We start from the raw sequence: 19,044 nt of genomic DNA, 5'->3' as shown, positions 1-19,044 counted from the left end.
CTTCCGGAAGGAAGCTTGGAGGTCGCATTAAAACAAAAAGTTACTGTGGCCATCTTGTGGCCAAATAGTAAACTACACCCTACACATTTTTCACATACAAATAAATGACTTTTACACATAAAATTAACTCATTACCTCCCACACTCCCCATTTTTTTTTTTGTAATTAAAAAAAAATTAAAAAATTTACAATTAAAAAAAATACATAAATAGTTACCTTATAGGGACTGAACTTTTTAAATATTTATGTCAAGAGGGTATAACACTGTTACTTTATAAACTATGGGCTTGTAATTAGGGATGGACGCAAAACTGAAAAAAATGCACCTTTATTTCCAAATAAAATATTGGCGCCAAACATTGTGATAGGGACATAATTTAAATGGTTTTATAACCGGGACAAAAGGGCAAATACGTTTCATGGGTTTTAATTACAGTAGCATGCATTATTTAAAAACTATAATGGCCGAAAACTGAAAAATAATTATTTTTTTCCCCACATTTTTCCTATTTTCCCATTAAAACACATTTAGAAAAAAATAATTCTTGGCATAATGTCCCACCTAAAGAAAGCCTAATTGGTGGCGAAAAAAACAAGATATAGTTCATTTCATTACGATAAGTAATAATAAAGTTATAGACGAATGAATGGAAGGAGCGCTGAAAGGTGAAAATTGCTCTGGTGCTCAGGGGGTAAAACCCCTCAGTGGTGAAGTGGTTAAAGGAACACTATCAATTAACATATTTTTTTCAATTGAGATAGGAAATGTTTGGGAATATACGGTGTATACATTTGAATCCTTATCTCTTTGTTTACTGTTATCTAATTCCTTTCACACTTTTCTGATGGCAGTCTGCTCTAATCTGAGGGCAGAATGAGCCACGAGGGGAGGGGAATTCCCTCACAGTGCATCTGTAAATCCTGTGTGTGCAGAGAGCTCAGTCAGAGACAGGCAGAGCTTTCTCTCACCGACAGCAGAGGAAATGTATCTTATGAGCAACATAAACATTTGTAATTGTGTGTTTAAAACCTGATACCTGACAGGCATTTATTTTCATATAACGCGGCTTCAATATTACACTATTACACTGCAGAGATTTATACCTTTGCAAATGAGACATTCCAAACATAGCTAAAATCTACATACAATGAATTACAGCTTTTGCCTCTGATATTTAACATGAAAAGTAGGAAAATGGTTACACAGCTACTTAGACATTATTTGTACATTGTCATTTTAGAACACTTGGTTTGATAGGGTTCCTTTAATTCCATTATATCAGTTACCTCAATTATATCAGTTCAGTTCAAAATAACATATGTTTGACATAATATGCGGCAAAGTCTGAGCACCACCATGGGGGATTAAGGTTAGGCACCACCAGGGGGGGGGGGGGTTGGGGGGGGTTAGGATTAGGCATCAAAAGCAGGGGATTTTAGGGCTAGGCACCACCAGAGGGGGTGTTAGGGTTAGGCACTACCGGGGGGCGGGGGGTTCTTAGGGTTAGGCATCGACTGGGGGGGGGGGGTCTTAGGGTTAGGCACCACCAGGGGAGGGTTCTGTGTGAGAGTATGGAGAGGTTAGGTCATAGTCCTCACCAGGGGAGTCTTAAAGTTAGGCACCACCAGGGGTGGTCTTAGGGTTAGGCACCACCAGGGGGTGAGTCTTAGAGTTAGGCACCACTGGGGGGGTTTGGGGATAGGCACCACCAGGGGGTTCTTAGGGTTAGGTACCGCCAGGGGGTCTTAGGGTTAGGCACCACGGGGGGGGGGGGGGGGGTGTCTTAGGGTTAGGCATCACCAGGTAAGGTTTCTGTGTGGGAGTAGGAAGAAGTTAGGTCATATTAATCACTTTTCTTGGCTTTACCACTTTTCTTGCCTATATCCAGAGCCCTTTAATAGCCCAATAAATTTCAGCTATAACAGCACCCTTTTATAGCCCAACAAATCTCGGCTATAACAGTGTCCTTTTTTATATACTAAAACTAGCTTTTCAGCTACACTAGCAGCCTTTTGTAACCGATTTTGACATCTCAGCTACACCAGACGCCTTTCGTAGCTGAATTTGGCATCCCGCCTACACCAGGCACCTTTTGTAGCCGATCTTTGCATCCTGGCTACACCAGGTGCTAGCTGAATCTGGCATTTCAGCTACACCAGGTACCTCTTGTAGCTGAATCTGGCTTTTTTCATCTATAACAGGTGCCCTTTATTCCAGGCGCCCTTTTCAAATGTATGTGGGAGGGGTTTCACCACAATATCAGCCATACAGTTGCCCCAATGATCTATTTGAAAAAAGGTAAAGATTTCTCGTGGAAAGGCGGTATCAGCTACTGATTGGGATAAAGTTCAATCCTTAGTTACAGTTCCTCTTTAAACACAGTAAAAAAAAACCTGTTTAGACACATCATAATGTTTAAACTGAATAAACATTGTTTAAAATGTTTAAATGTTTAAACTGGACTGCCTTGGCAGAAAAGCCCCACTTGGAATAACCGTATGAAAATAACAAAAGTAAGATTACAGGATGCTACAAATTACACTGCACAGCAATGCTTAATGACTAATCATTTTGATGGTTTATCATCACAATAGTTTGGAGTCACACAATTAATCAGCTGCTCATAATTTCCTTTCTTGTTGCTAAGTAGCATATCATCTCTCCGCAGTTTAATGAGTTTGGTCTTGATTTACAGTATATCATGGGCATGTTTGAAGTTAATAAACCTGAAATATTTACACAGTATTGGAAAAGTACTATGACAATCCCCGTATCAATCACTCGTGCTGTTTGTTTCTAGCCTAGGGGAAATCACGCAGCAGCAAACAGAACTCACTCAACCGTCTGACCAAGTGATATGTCATACCAAGCATGAAAAGGATTTCCACAAAGATGTCACTGACGCTGGGCGGGCTACGAGATGAAGAGTTGTCATCGCGAGCAGCAGCAAAGCAGACATTATACGGAACTGTAACAGCAACATAGAAAGTGGCCAACAGGATCAGCCAGTCCCAGCCAGCCTTGAAAGTGCCATAGTGCAGCAGAATGAAACGTGACTTCTGGATTGCAGCAACCTTGTACTCCGGGATTGTGGGCTTCTCACCAAACACATTCTGTAGAATAAAAGAAAAATGTCATTAGTCAGACTTCTGCAACCATTGAAATACCAAGGACATACACATTGTGTTACAACAACCAGCCAAACACAAGGGATGTTTCTCCTGAAGTATCAAAAAACAAATAGACACAAGTTCAATGTCTGCAACCCTCACATAGTGCACAAACTTCCAGATGTGTGGCTAGAAAGTACTAAATAACAAAACTTTTAACTACAGAACTTATCTTGCAATGGTTTCTGCACACAACAGCAGTGGTGTAGCAATAGGAGGTGCAGAGGTTGCGAACGCATCGGGGCCCTTGGGCCAGAGGGGCCCTCCCTCAACTACAGTATAAGCTCTCTATTGGTCCTGAGTTCATAATAATCACTTCTATAGATACTTTGATTAGTGGTAATCATTAACACACTGTTCCCCATCCCCTTCTGGCACCTCTGGCACTGTGTTGTCCTTGGCAGGTTTTGGTGCGCTGTATTAATTGTTATGTATAGATGCTTTGGGGGCTCCATTGTAACACTTGCATCGGGGCCCACAGCTCCTTAGCTACGCCACTGCACAACAGATAAATGATGTGTGTATGTGTGTGTGTGTTACATTTATATAGTCCTGAAAACATCTTCCACAATGCTTTACAGTTTACAGATCATTTAGTCATGTCGCTAACTGTTCCTCCAAGACCTCACATTTTAATCCCAACCATAGCTACTGTTTAAAGCTATGTATACACTTGTGATTAGTTAACAATCAGGAATTGGGAAACGATCCCTCCATTGACAGATCATAGGTACATTTCTCTATCCACCCCCTGCCTCCCTCCCTGTGTCCTCCTCTGGCCTTCCTGTATGTCTAAAGGCAGCAGGGCTCACCTAATACACGGCTCCAGCAGCAATCAGAGTTTTCCCTTTCACAGCTCCCCTAGTGCAGGCTTCTGCTGATCATGTCATCAGTAGAAGCCAGCACTAGGTGAACAGTAAAGTAGAGGTCTCTGATTGCAGCTGGAGCCATAGATTAGGTGAGCTATGCTGCCGCTAATTAAATTAAATTTATGTAGGGGGATTGGAGGAGACATGAGGGAGCAGAGGAGGACACGGAGACAATACAGGGAGTCCCCGGCATCGCGGCGGGTTAGCGGTTCATATCGGTGGGAGTTTTCTCGCCATTTTTGGGGGAGAAAAAGTGTGTCTTATATGCTGAAAAATACAGGACATTATGAAAATGAGAAGCAGCCCAAGAGCTGCTTTCTTGGCCTGAAGATGGACACATGTCCAAAACAGCACAGTCTGTTGCCACCTTCTCAGCTACAAATTGACTGCTAATTGTGATAGCCTTGGACCATTTCATGCTGAAAATGCATGAAACTGAGCTACTACTTACTTCTTGCCACAATTGGAGTTTTTGTACTTATTAAGAATTTGAGTGATATTTAATAAGGAAGATTGATTTGATTAAACTGATGGTGCTGGTTGGACTTTTGAATAATGTCTACAAACCTCTAGGTGTCCTGTAGGCAGGAAGAGAAAATACTTACCAACTTAAAGCTAAGCCCCTTTCACACTTAATCAGTTGGTGTGAGTTAGTGTGCGTTAGTATGCATTAGTGCGCGTTGGTACGCGTTTTTTTCCATAGCAGTGCATTGGGAAGAAGATTTCAGTTAAAACGCGTTAAGTGTAAAAGGCCATAGGAAAACATGGGCATTACTTTGAAAATCAGTTTTCTTTCAGTTATAACTGAGAGCAACTGATTAAGTGTAAAAGGGCCCTTAGGGCAGGTTTCCATTACAAAGTGATGCGAATGCGGCGACGTAGCCGCATCGCACCACTCCTAGTGGAAACGGGCCCTAAGTGCATGCAGATGTTATCAGCACTTCAACAGATTTGTGCCAATAAGTTTTATTAATGCTGAAATAGCATTGAAAGTTTCAAAGCAGAGGTCAGCACAGGCTGCACAGTGTTTATCATTTACCAATATAACAAACAGGAAAAGCTTATAATGCACACACTGGTGATGACATGCCAGTTAGATATAATACATTATGAAAATATATTACATTGTTGATCAGTGTCTCGTTTAGGGCAATTTAAACATACTTTAAGGGTGCCCAAAGGGACATGTGACAAAATGAGATAAACATGTACAGTCCTACTCCTACTCAGGGCTGGGGTTCTAGTAACAATGGGGGCCCTGGGCAAAATTAAGGGCCCCTGATAACCACGCCTCAACCAAAAAGCACCCAAATTTCACCCCAGTGCCCCTGAGCCAGCTATTCTCCCCCTCCCCCAGATCACCTCCCAACTTAAATGTGCTTCTGCAATGTCTTCAGCAGTATAGCATCTCACCTGTCCTGGTGAGGGGTGCTGCTCTGTCAGTCCTTAGGCTCCATTGCAGGGTCCCAGGGGAGTTAAGTTGGGGGGGGAGACACCTTGGGGGCTCCTACAGGCTCTCAATCACCCCCTTTGCCTCTATTGAAGCGCCGGCCCTGCTCCTCTTTACAACTAAGTTGTGGTCCTTCTTTCTTCTTCTCATAGTAAGAGTACAAAACTGACTGGAAATGTACAGATTTATGTGTGAACACATCCACACAGAAACATGTGCAAAACTGATGCCAATTGTCAGAAGCTGACAGGAAAGGACACCTTTTTATGTGTGAACCAAGCCTAACTGTCAAAATTGTAAGATACTATTTTGGCAGCAAGACTGCCATTCAGGAAATGCTTTTGAAAACCCCGAGACTCCCCCCATGAGGAGATGGATTAGTCCAAAACCCGTTGGTTCTTTAAAGAGAACCCGAGATGGGGTTCTAAGAATGATATCCGCACACAGAGGCTGGGTCTGCCTATACAGCCCAGCTTCTGTTGCTATGAAGTGTCCCGCAGGCCCCCCGCTGCGCTCTGCTATGCCCCATAAATCACAGCCACGCTGTCGACATGCAGCGTGTCGCAGCGGGCTGTATTTACCTATGTAGTGTCACTCTCGCCACTCCCCCCGCCTCCTGCATAGCTCCGGTCCCCGCCCGCGTCCCTTTCCGCCCCGCTGATTGGAGGGAAGGGACGCGGGCGGGGACTGGAGCTATGCAGGAGGTGGGGGGAGCGGCAAGAGTGACACTACATAGGTAAACACAGCCCGCTGCGTGTCGACAGTGTGGCTGTGATTTATGGGGCATAGCAGAGCGCAGGGGGGGCCTGGGGGACACTACATAGCAACAGAGGCTGGGCTGTATAGGCAGACCCAGCCTCTGTGTGCGAATATCATTCTTAGAACCCCACCTCGGGTTCTCTTTAAGATTTAGCTGTATTGGTCCTTTAAATGTTGCAGCAGTCATTATAATTTGTATGTACAAGCTAGTATCTTTTTAGCCTGTAACACAGTTGAAGATTCCAGAGCATATAAACTGATGATTTTAGAAAACGCATTCTGATTTCTTATCTTTCGCATCTTGACTTCAACAAGCTAAACTGTCTCTTTCTTACAATAATCGCACCGCGCCATCTCTTATCAGGAATTATACTCTTCCAGCATGTGATGATTGCCACACTGCAATATTTAACAACACTTCACCACATTCTTCATTTTAATTTACCTGCTGTCAATCCCTTGATCAGTTTTGTAAAAATGTGGCAAAATTTGTGAAACATGTCAACTGGATTATCGCAAATTAAGTGGATTTATACTTCAAGTAAGTGGATAAGCCAATTGTGATAATCGAATTACAGAGAAGCAGAAAGGGAGATAATTCAAATGATGCTTGAAAGTAAAGGCTTTGCATTGCGGATAGTTCAGCATAGGGCTCATTTTGAAGGTTTGGAATTTGTATTGTGAACTTGTTACTTTCATTATTTTTTCTCTTTCATGCTTCTTTAGACTAAAGCCTTGTGCACACAACAGATGGTTGTCAGCATTCTAGCCTGTGTACAGTGGCCCTCGATCCTCCCGTTGGGTCGTTGAGAGATCCATATGGCAGACTGTCTTTAAGTGTAGACCAATCTTAAAGAGACTCTGTAACAAAATTTTGAGCCTTATTTCTTCTATCCTATATGTTCCTATAGCTGTTCTAATGTGCTCTGTCTTACTGCAGCCTTTCCTATTTGCACAGTGGCTGCATTATCTCTGTTATATGATCTAATCTTCTCTCCTCTGCCGGCTCTGTTGGGCTAAGGCAGTCAGGCTGGAATGTGCTGTGCTGCTTGTGATTGGATAGAAGCTATACACACCCTCTCCAGGCCCCCTGCACACTTTGTATGACTCACACACTGAGCTACTCTCAGCGTATCACTTGCTATGTCTTGTTTGTAAACACTGCATAAAAATGGCAATTACAAGCCAGGATTGCAGCAGGGAGAGGCAGAAACAGCACAGATGGGCACAGGAGAACATAATGAATAGAATGGTATGCTTTTTATTGTAAGAATTTTACAGTACAGATTCTCTTTAATGATCTTCTAATCACTCTGCCCAATCTGTGCCGCTCCTCCGTGCGCCGTGCTGTCAGCTACCCTCCGCCCTCAATAGCAACAGAACATGATATTAGTCTGTAGGCTAGTGACACATCTGTACAGGACTCAGCCCGAACTGTCGCCGAAGGATCAAGTCCCAATCCCAGCAGCTGAAGTCTTCTTCATAGGTGTGTACGAAACTTTACCTAGCGCTAGCATGGTGCATATTCATGTCATTGAAATGTGACACTATAGTAGATCCATGCAGTTGAATACACGAATATATCATGAAACACAAGTGTTTAATGAAAGCACAGATGCTGTTTCTTATACCTAGCAAATATTTTAGACAAATGTTGTCCCTTAATAATCCATTGTGATCATTATGGATGGCCCTATTGAACAATCTCCATTCAGACAGCTATTTGGCTGCTAGCTGAGCAGCGTGTACTGATCTACAAAGAGAGAGAGGGCTTGATCTCATATCACGGCCGTTTTCGAACGCATTTCGTTCAAGCCCAGAAGGGGGTAAAATGTACAAGTGGCACTTTGCTGTGGGAATTTCCTTCAAGTTACCATGGGCTAAAATACATCAATGGGCTGGGCAAGCCATTCTGTCAGACAGCTTAAGATAAAACCAGTGATGTCAGGAATGATTTGTTTTGGTTGTGGAAAAACAAAATAGTTAACTATGATTTACATGTGATCATGCCTCACCCCCTCCATTCTGATTACTCATGCTATCTTCTCTCCACCTAGACAGCATGAGTCATCAAAAGGGGGAACCTGAGGAATGAGCACAAGGCTGTCAGCAAGTTCTGCTCTGATTTGACTAAACAGATGCCAATTTGAGCTGTAGAATTATTGAGTGTTTGGATAAGACAGAGAAAGAAACAATAGGTATGAAAAGCATCTGTGCTGTTCTTTAACACTTATGTTCATGATATAACAGTGGATTCATATACATGGAACTAGAGGCCTGCAGTGGGTCGGGTACCCCCGGGTACCCGCGGGTTACCCGAAATGCGGGTCGGGTTCGGGCACCCGAATTGATGTTGGGGGCAGGTGCGGGTCGGGTGCGGGTCGGGTTGCGGGTAGCAGTGTGCGGGTAGCGAGGAGGGGAAGAGTCGCTGGAAGGAAAGGCAGTTGGGGCAGCGCGGGGAGGGGGGCCAGAACCCCCCTCCCTCACCTGGGTCCCCTCCTTCAGCTCTCTCCCCTCCAGAATAGCGCTGGCGCTGCGGGCGGGCGGAGGATTACTCACCTTCTAACTCCTGTTCTAAGCGCTGGCAGCGACCCCTCGTCACTGGTCTCCGCCTTCAATGCCGCACACTGTGCTTCCTGATTGGCGGAAGCACAGTGAGCGGCATTGAAGGTAGAGACCTGTGATGAGGGGACGCTGCCGGCGCTTGGAACGCGGAAGTTAGAAAGTGAGTAATCCTCCGCCCACCCACCCGCAGCGCCGCCGCTATTTTGAAGGAGGGGACCCAGGTGAGAGAGAAGGGGGGCTCTGGCAGCGACTGGGGGACAACTATGCTGGCTACACTGGGGGACAACTATGCTGGCTACACTGGGGGACAACTATACTGGCTGCACTGGAGGACAACTATACTGGCTACACTGGGGGACAACTATGCTGGCTGCACTGGGGGACAACTATGCTAGCTGAACTGGGGGACAACTATGCTGGGTGCACTGGGGGACAACTATGCTGGCTACACTGGGGGACAACTATGCTGGCTACACTGGGGGACAACTATGCTGGCTACACTGGGGGACAACTATGCACTTTATAGTGCAAATGTGCACTTTGAAAGACATTTTTTCAAAAAGCGGGTCGTGGGTAGCGGGTCGGGTAGCGGGCCTGCGGGTCGTGAGTCGGGTGCGTGTAGCGGCTCTGCGGGTGCGGGTCGGGTTGTGGGTATCAAACTCACCAAAAAGCGGGTCGCGGGTGGGGTGCGGGTAGCAGGTTGCGGGTGCGGGTATGAAAAAGTGGACTCACGCAGGCCTCTACATGGAACCACTACAATCACCATGTTATAGGGTATACCCATTGCAGAAAATATTTCCCTTGTAATTAAAAACATCCATTCTAGGTCCCAAACATCTACAATTATTATATTTCTTGCTAACTTAGACAAATGATTGCATGGAGATTAAAGTACCCACATGTAGCATGGGCTCAAATAGAGTTTTCCCAATTTTACCCTTGGCATCCTAGTTCTGCTCACTGGAGTACTCAAACTGGATGACCTAGGATGACAAAAATCTTCTCTTCTACCACTACCCACATGCATCTTTGGAGGACATTGCAAAATTGCTATATGATTGCTAGTGACTCTTGTTTACGCCCCCTTTTTGGTAATCCAGCCTTTATCCCGGGGCTTCAACTTCCGACATTCTCCAAATGGAATCTATCCCATATTCGCTTTATTGAGGACTTACTGGACCCCTTCAACTATCAGCTTTACTCTTTCAACACTCTCAATGATCACTTGTAACTGGATAACGCCTATTTCCTTCAGTTTATGCAAATTCTCTGTTATTTAAGGTCCCTTTCACCAACTTTAACTTTCCCCAGGAAACTGGAACTTGAAATGATCTGGGAACTTGGTCCGCAACAAAAAGGTCTTATCTCCTAACTATATTCTTGGATTAATGCTCCTACACATCTGCAGGAGGACTTTCAGCATCACTATATGTGCTATTGGGACAAGGTATATGGTGCAACTAGGAATATGGAAACCTGGCCTAAAATATGCATAAATATGGAAAAACATCAATGGGTGTCAACACAAAGGAAAATATTCACAAGATAGTAATGCTTCAGTACAGGACACCTGATCGTTTCCATAAATGGTTCTCATCTGTATTACCACTATGCTGGAGAGCTTGCGGCCAACAAGGGTTCCTGCATTATATTTTCTGTGAATGCCCCAAAATTAAATCATTTTGGTATGAAGTGTTATTGCTGATTGAGCTTCATACTGATATTACTGTCCACAAAGATCCTTAGACATGTCTGTTGGGCAAACCATTGTAGAAAACAAAATACATGTTCAATGTTTGATTAATCATTATTTAAAGGAGTACTGTAGGGGGGTAGGGAGAAAAAGAGTTAAACTTACCTGGGGCTTCTAATGGTCCTCCACAGACATCCTGCACCCGTGCAGCCACTCACCGATACTCCAGTCCCCGCCTTCAGTTCACTTCTGGAATTTCCGACGTTGAAGTCGGAAAACTACTGCGCCTGCACGGCCACACCCTCGCTCCTGCTGACGTCACCAGGAGTGTATTGCGCAGGCCCAGAACGGTCTGTGCCTGCGCTGTATGCCCTTGGTGACATCAGCGGGAGTGAGGACACGGCCGTGCAGGTACAGTGGTTTTCTGACTTTAAAGTCGGAAATTCCAGAAATGGAGGCGGGGACTGGAGCAACGGTGAGTGGCTGCGCGGGTGGAGGACGTCTGTGGGGGACCATTAGAAGCCCCAGGTAAGTTCAACTCTTTTCCCCCCTACCACCTATAGTAGTCCTTCAACTGCATCTCATTGCTTGATTGCAAAGCATTAGAGATCTGAGGGTCCTCCTAGTTTACAATAATTAACCCCCTTGGCATTATGATAGTTTCCGGATTTTAGGGTCTAAAAGCGGTGCACTTTTTTTGCATGCTTTTAGATCCTAAAACCTGGAAAATCATGCTGCCAGGGAGTTCTACAGCAGCCCAGCACTCACTCACTTCCCTGGCATCCAGTGCTGCAGTTTTCCCTCCGTCCTCCAGGTGGCGCTGTAACTTTATAGTGAGATTGCAGGCTGTCATCATGTCAACAGCCAGCATTCTTACCAGGGGGAAGCAGAGCATCAGAAGAGAGAAAGAAGAATGGTGGCCGACACCAGGATCCACCGGGAGGTGAGTAAAAACACCCACTGCGCGCATTGCTCTGCACAGACCTCCCGATGGCTACCATGAGTTTAGCTTGGGGATACCGCTCCTGGCATGTTTTTTCAACCCCGAGCTGAACTTGTGATTACCACTAAGGAGGTTAAAACTTTGATTGACCTATGTTTATAAGATGGAATCTCTATCTGCAATACTTTTGGATAGACAACATCTGTTTGATAAAGTATGGTGGGGTTTCTTCTTTTCGGTTTCACTTTCCTTTAATTTTTGGATTAGTAGCTTTGGTGGCTAGGAGTAGTAGATGAGATGTTGAGGCATCTGAAGGGTGAGATACCCATGCTCACAACATCCTTTGAGCATCCATTTATTGACAGTACTACCTATTACTCCGATTTATTGTTTGTACTTCAAAGGTTTACATGGCTGATACTGTACTGCAATTGTTCGCATACGTCAGCTTTTCCAAATAAAAAGTTTAAAAAAAAACACATCCATTCTAGGTGGTTTTCTGTAAAGCTCAATCTTAGCCATTGTCATCAGTCAGCATTCCTTCAGCCCCTGGGCCAGTTCTTCTGCTGGAATCTTTTTGCTGTGCCCACTCGAGCTGTTCTTACTGAACAATGTATCAGTACTTCGTTACAAGTGTGCTTGAACATGCTGCAGCATCAACAAAGAGAATACATAAATTCTATTCAGTGCCTTGGGGCAGTGTTGAACACAAGGTTTCTTTAGGTCATTTACAGTGCTTTGAAATTGTGTTATTGTTCTAGTTGCAGATCAAGCCTCGTTGGAATTTGATTCTTGTTTTTCTGCTGTCTCTTTTGACCCTTCCCTTTGTAATATTTATTTCAGAACACTTTTAGTACTAACCTCTGCATATCTTTTGAGCACACCTTCTTATCCTGAACAATTTGATTTAAAGACTATTTTCTTAGACTGCTATGGGGAGAATAAGTTTAAAGGTGTGTAGTGTACCAGCTCTGTTGGTGTGGCTACAAAAAAATCTGAGCATTAACCTCCTTAGCGGTAATCCCGTGCCTGAGTGAGTTATATGCAGGAGCTGCTGCAGATCTCTCTGTAGTATGTTTGTTTTCTTGTTTTTAGGGTCTAAAAGCTTGTGAAAAAATTGCACGGCTTTTAGGCCCTAAATCTGAAAATAGTCGTAACGCCAGGGAGGTTAAATTCTCAAGACTATGAAGATGTGAGTAGATTTCATAAGGACACTTTCCAGTCCTCTCCATTTAATCATAAATTATTCAGCTGTTAACCTGGCATTGAAAGTACTTAAAGAAAATCTGTATTGTTAAAATCGCACAAAAGTAAACATACCAGTGCGTTAGGGGACATCTCCTATTACCCTCTGACACAATTTCGCCGCTCCTCACCGCATTAAAAGTGGTTAAAAACAGTTTTTAAAAGTTTGTTTATAAACAAACAAAATGGCCACCAAAACAGGAATTAGGTTGATGTACAGTATGTCCACACATAGAAAATACATCCATACACAAGCAGGCTGTATACAGCCTTCCTTTTGAATCTCAAGAGATCATTTGTGTATTTCTTTCCCCCTGTTCTCATGCACTGAAGTTTCAGGCTGCTCTTTTCTTCCTGCAAACAGCTTTGCCCTTGTTTGTAATTCTTCAGTATGTGAAAGCCCAGCCAGCTCAGAGGACGATTTATCCAGCTTGTAAAAGATAAGAGAGAAGCTGCTCTAATCCTAAATAACACACAGGCAGTGTGCATAGAGGGGCCTGGAAGGGGGGGTTCATAGCAGAACCACAACACTGAAGAACTTGGCAGCCTTCCAGACACAGGCCGACAAGTCTGACAGGGGAAAGATACGTTGATTTATTACAGAGACAGTGATAGTATAAAGTGCTGCAGTAAGCCAGAACACATTAGAATAGTTTTTTGAACTTGTAGGATGATAAAAAACAGGATGCAATTTTTGTTACGGAGTCTCTTTAAACCTTGCACACACACACTAGATGAAACTTGGCCAAGGTGGCCGACAAGCACCACCTCTGCCGATAATCTAGCATGTGTACAGCCCTCCCCCGATGCTTCGGCCAGCAGGGGCACTCTGCCCCCCAACATAGCAATAGAACACATTTCTATCCTCCAGGCTAGCGACACATCTGTACAGTCCCTCTGTCATGTCACCAGATCACTGCAGAGAGACATGCCTCGTTTGTGTGTATGAAGCTTTAGATCCAAAATCTTCCAGTATCTAAAATGGAAAGTTAATATTGTCAGGGCAGCACGGTGGCGTAGTGGTTAGCTCTCTCGCCTTGCAGCGCTGGGTCCCTGGTTCAAAAATCCCAGCGAGGGCACTATCTGCAAAGAGTTTGTATGTTCTCTCCGTGTCTGCGTGGGTTTCCTCCGGGCACTCCAGTTTCCTCCCACATTCCAAAAAAAAAACATACGGATAAGTTAATTGGCTCTCTCTAAAAAAAAAAATTGGCCCTAGACTACAGTACTTACACTACATAATATAGACATATTGCAATGGTAGGGATTAGATTGTGAGCTCCTTTGAGGGACAGTTAGTGACAAGATATATATATATACACTGTACAGCGCTGCGTAATATGTCGGCGCTATATAAATACTAAGTAATAATAATAATAATAATAATAATAATAATTGTCTCCATAATTAACAAGTCCCAGAAAAGGATAAACCACATCTTCAGTGGCTGTCTGTAATGCTGGGGGGGGGGGGCATACTTTGACCACCCAACGCAACAAGGCTAAGAGCTGGATGATGGAAGAGGCTCCACAGATGGACACAGGAGTAATGAACAAGGGAGCAAGACTGCCCAGAGCAACTGCAGCTCTGGGCCGCCTATCAGGCTAGATGCTAAGTGATACAATACAATACACAACAGACGTAGTCGGTAACAGGCTCGGGTCATACATGTTAATTCAGATGTCAGTCGTATTGGAAGGATTAGGCAGATTCGTATTCGAGAAACAGGCAAAGGTCGGTACACAATACAATATACAATATTAAAATAATACAATACTGACTGACTAGAGTACATATATATCGTGCTGATGCGCAATATATGAAATGTAGCTCTCAAATAACTCACTACCTAAAGCACAAGTAATGACAATTAACAAGACAGACAACAGACAGACGGAATGCTCAGCCAATCTAGTTGCTGTTTCAGCGACGGCAACATTCACACAGAGATAGACAAGACTAACAGCTAGGATCAAAACGAATGGCAACCGCTGCTATACTTCGTCCTCAAGAACAAGGCAAGAACAAGGCTAGAAGGAATACCACCAGTCACCAACTTGGTGCTGGCAGAATCCAAACTATCAAGATCAGAAGGACTTTACTAACTCCTGCAGGTCAGCAAACATCCAGCAGACATGAAAATACAGAGCAAGGCATTATACGTTTTTACAATAACAACTTTCACAGCATAGACCCAACGACAACTCAGAGAGCTGAATGCTATGTCGGGCGGGGTCTAAATTGGGAGGCAGACTTTTATGCTGGTATCAGCCGATGGTTGCAGGTATGCAAATTACCACACAGCTGAATGGTAATCATTCAATCCTGAGCTGACTTGATTACCATTTGCTAGCTGAAAGACTAACATAACAAATGCATGCAGTACTATGCAACAGCATGCATGCAGGAAATCCAGGGCTATCTTGCTGCAGTTCAACTGCAGCAAACCATAGGAGGAATCCTGACAGCATCCTGAACTGCTCTGAATTGCAGAGTGATTGCAAATGACAATAAGGCTCACTGCGAATGCGCAACCAAATGCAAGCAGACAAGTCAGAATTGCCCAGGTGCAGCTCCACTGCAAGCGACAGAACATGCTACAGGAGAGATCCTGACACTGTCTAATTTGGCTTCAGCGCAATATAGAAGATGGTAAAATTGTAGCAAATCATCACCAGGAAGGGTAAGGCATGGTTCATACTATAAACACACTAGGTAACCCTGATTAGAGGAAGCTAAGGAACTAATAGAAAAAAGATAAAAATGCCATAATGGTGCTGCTACACATATATGTGAAGTGATACAGTCGGTGGTAACGTGGTTAAGAAAAAGCCCCCAGAAAAATGTAAACAGGTATCATTACCACTCACACTGTAGTGTAAACATACTCTAAATACACCCCCTACATCAAAACCCTACATGTTTCAATTCCTCTAATGGGAATCATCATCATGGGTAAGCCAAGTGAAAAGTGATAGAGGTGTCCTGTGCAAAAGTGCAAACAAATTTACATTAAAATACATTCACATAATGGCACAATACGATTGCCTGTTGGTTCATACTATGTCTGTTTCCCTAGACTCATTTGACTCAAAACAAATGGATTAAGGACTGAAAAGATTTTTTATGAGTCAGTTTGTATAGACTTAATCTCTTTGAGTCTTTTGTGGAAAAATCAAATGTGCAAGCATTTTTGAATGGACAGCACGTTGCTTGCTACTCATTTGATGAATGGCATGCCTCTATTCTGGAGTAGCCATAGACCCTGCAATGGACCGTACATGGTGCACTGGTGCCAAGGCTTTTCAGCACAGGGTGAGCTGAATGATGGCTCACCATGCTGCCGCACAAATCATGAGGGTGTTAAATATGATTCACCTTTCGAGTCATCGCAACTCAGAGGGAAAAATCATTTGGGGTCTGACGATCTCCGAATTACCCTGTGCGCAGACTATAGCATTCGTGCAATGGATCATGGTGTAGTAAAGATTACAGTATATCTGAAATATGGATTCCGTGCTGCTCATGAATAGTTTGAACCCCAGACTCACTGGCTGCAGCTTGCCCTTCTTTCTAAGCTTCTACATTAGCAAGTGCAAAGAATAGAGCCAACAATATTGCCACCAACCCTTTTATAGTCTACTTACTCATTTTCTAACTCCTTCAGGAAAGAGATGTACAGCTGTCAAAAGAGAAAAAAAAATCCAGGCACATTTTTTTCCTTGAATGGTAATCCTCCTGTGTAATAATGAATAGAAATACACCCTTCAGTTTTAAAAGTAAAAGAAAAGTTGCAACTTTTGGAATACAGGGTGGTACAACACGGAGCTGTAAAATGATTAAACAGAATCATTGATCCGTGCATATGCTCCATATCAGCTCCATTTAGTTTCATTTTTTCTTGCTCTGGTTTAAATAAATAATATATACTGTATATCATTTAATGTGTCTTGGTATTGTAACAATCCTTAAGATGTTAGTCCTTAGCTTGTATTTCAGTGGCACAGTTATCTAGCAGGTTACTTGGAAATTAAACATTTTTATGGCTTTTAATTCTGCTTCATCATGTGTAATCATTGTGTGGCAATCATGTGTTTGTCTTTTAATTTTGAGTCTACTTATATGTATAAATTTACATTGATGCATGGTGCTTTTCAGGGGGGGAAGGGGCGGATTGCATAGAAGGTTGGTTGATGAGAGTTGAGGGGGGCCTGCATACTCATCAAACACTTTCCTGCTGGCTACCAGACTCTATGGCTGGGAATCAGGGCTAGAATATCTCGAACAGGAAACTCTCATACTGTTTTTTTTCCCCTCCTTTCAGCACCTTGGAGAGCAAAGAAAGTGCAGAGCCGGCCTCAGCTGGGCAGCTTCCATGTGAGATAAATTTAACATTAGCAATTGTGAATAAAGCTAGCAAGTAATGTGCAGTAGACTAGAGTCATTTTGTGGAGGTTTTCACAGCTTTGCTGAACAACAGGGATTTTCGTTATTTCGTATCCTCAACTTTCAAAATTAGTGATATAGTCAAAGAACTAATTTTATTAATTAACTTTATTAATAAAGAGTGTAAACCTAATGCACATCATGAACACCCTCATCTGTGACCTTTACTCGCATTGCAGAAGCATTCCCAAAGCCACATATTAAAGGCTGGATGAACAAATAGCATAACATGAAATACTGCGTTTTATGACATGTTTTATGTTAATGTTGTATGCGTTTTTTTGCATTTTTACTGCGCTATTGGTGCATTTGCAATGCTTTTTTCAAGCGTTTTGCCTGCGTTTTAATGTGTTTGCGGTTCGCATATACAAAATGCATATGCGTTTTGTATGCGTTTTCTACGCATTTTTATATTTCCCAATCACTAGGAAGAAAAAAAATATTATTTTTGGGGAAAAACGCATATAAAAATGCATGGAAAATGCATACCATTTTGTTCCCATTGACTCATTATCTGAGTTTTTCATTTTTTTTTATTATGCAACAAAACCAGCGTTTTTAAAAAACGCAAGTTTGAAAAAGCATATGCATTTTACATGCGTTTTTTCCTTTGGCCCATAGACTTCCATTAGTGGCAAAAAAAACGCAGCGTTTTACGCAACGCTAGCTTTTCTGCTATGTGTGCACCCAGCCAAAGTCTTTAGGCTTTTATATGTGCATTAAAGAGGAACTGTTGCGAAAATCTTAACATTTAAAACACATACAAATAAGAAGTACATTTCTCCCAGAGTAAAATGAGCCATAAATTACTTTTTTCCTATGTTGCTGTCACTTACAGTAGGCAGTAGAAATCTGACATTACCGACAGTGCTGCTCATCAGGATTCCGGATATCTGGATAACCTGGATATCCAAACTTTTTTACGCTATCCGATTCGGATTCGGATTCTGAATTATTTTTAAAAATCCGGTTAGCTCTCTGCGGATATTTGGCCGCATAACCCGGATATCCGCGGATATTGCAGATAGATGGATCCAAAATACTGTAACTAAGGAGATGACATCCTGGAGCCAATCAGAGGGCTCCCAGCAGAAGCCCTAGCAACCAATCACATAAGGGAACCCTGGCCAGCCTGACCTGACCTCATTGAGCCAATCAGAGGGCTCCCAGCCTAAACCCTGGCACCAAATCACAGAAAGGAACACTGGCCAGCCCCCCTGTATAATAAGGAGGGCTGCCATGATGAGACATATCGTCTTAGCTTGCTGAATGCTCACTGAGAGACATGCTCCAGTGCTGGTGGCCTACCAAGGGCTGTACACAGTTATAAACCTAAAGCTGTTCAGTGATTAACCCCTTCACTACTATCACTACACTATTGTTAAATCGTTAATTAGCTTGATTGATGTCATAGTGTGACAGTCAGAGTGTGTGCTCCAGTGCTGCTGGGCCAGGGGCTGTACACAGTGATAAGCTGTTCAGCGATTAACCCCCTCACTATCACTAAATTATTGTGACATCATAATTAGCTTGATGTCATTTGTGTGACAATCAGAGTGTGTGCTGCTGGCAGCTGCTATGTGTCTGTGTGTGTGCTGTGCACAGACCAGGCCAGCTGCTGCCTGCTGGCCAGCTATTAGCTTTAGGTATAGGTTAGGTATTAGGGGATATGATTACTGTGTTATTGTGTAGTTAGTACTGTAGTACTGCAGTCAGTGTGCTAGTAGTTGTTAGAGTAGTAGTACTACTGTGTTAGCTTTCTACATAACTGCTGTGCTGTGAGCAGTGGCAGTGTGACAGTTAGTGTGCACTAGTGCCTTCTCCTCTGCTGTCTGACTGTAACTCGGCACTTGCCACGTGGAAAGTGCCACGTGACACGTGGCAAGTGCCGGGAGACTCGTGCCAA

The 19,044-nt window shown here is 43.4% G+C and overlaps 1 protein-coding gene across 3 annotated transcripts in view; it reads right to left on the bottom strand.

The window, feature by feature from the left end:
- LOC137524840 (potassium voltage-gated channel subfamily H member 8-like) overlaps positions 1-19,044 on the bottom strand; it is a 795,600-nt gene that overhangs the window by 169,629 nt on the left and 606,927 nt on the right. For all 3 annotated transcript variants that reach the window (XM_068245232.1, XM_068245233.1, XM_068245234.1), the window contains exon 5: positions 2,868-3,114. In XM_068245232.1, the coding sequence (XP_068101333.1) occupies positions 2,868-3,114 (247 nt within the window). The remainder of the gene's footprint in view (positions 1-2,867; positions 3,115-19,044) is intronic.

This window comes from Hyperolius riggenbachi, chromosome 7 (assembly GCF_040937935.1).
Source record: "Hyperolius riggenbachi isolate aHypRig1 chromosome 7, aHypRig1.pri, whole genome shotgun sequence".
In the NCBI taxonomy this organism is placed as follows: Eukaryota; Metazoa; Chordata; class Amphibia; order Anura; family Hyperoliidae; genus Hyperolius; species Hyperolius riggenbachi.
The sequence above is the reverse complement of the archived record's forward strand: the minus strand, read 5'-3'. Positions and strand labels throughout refer to the sequence as shown.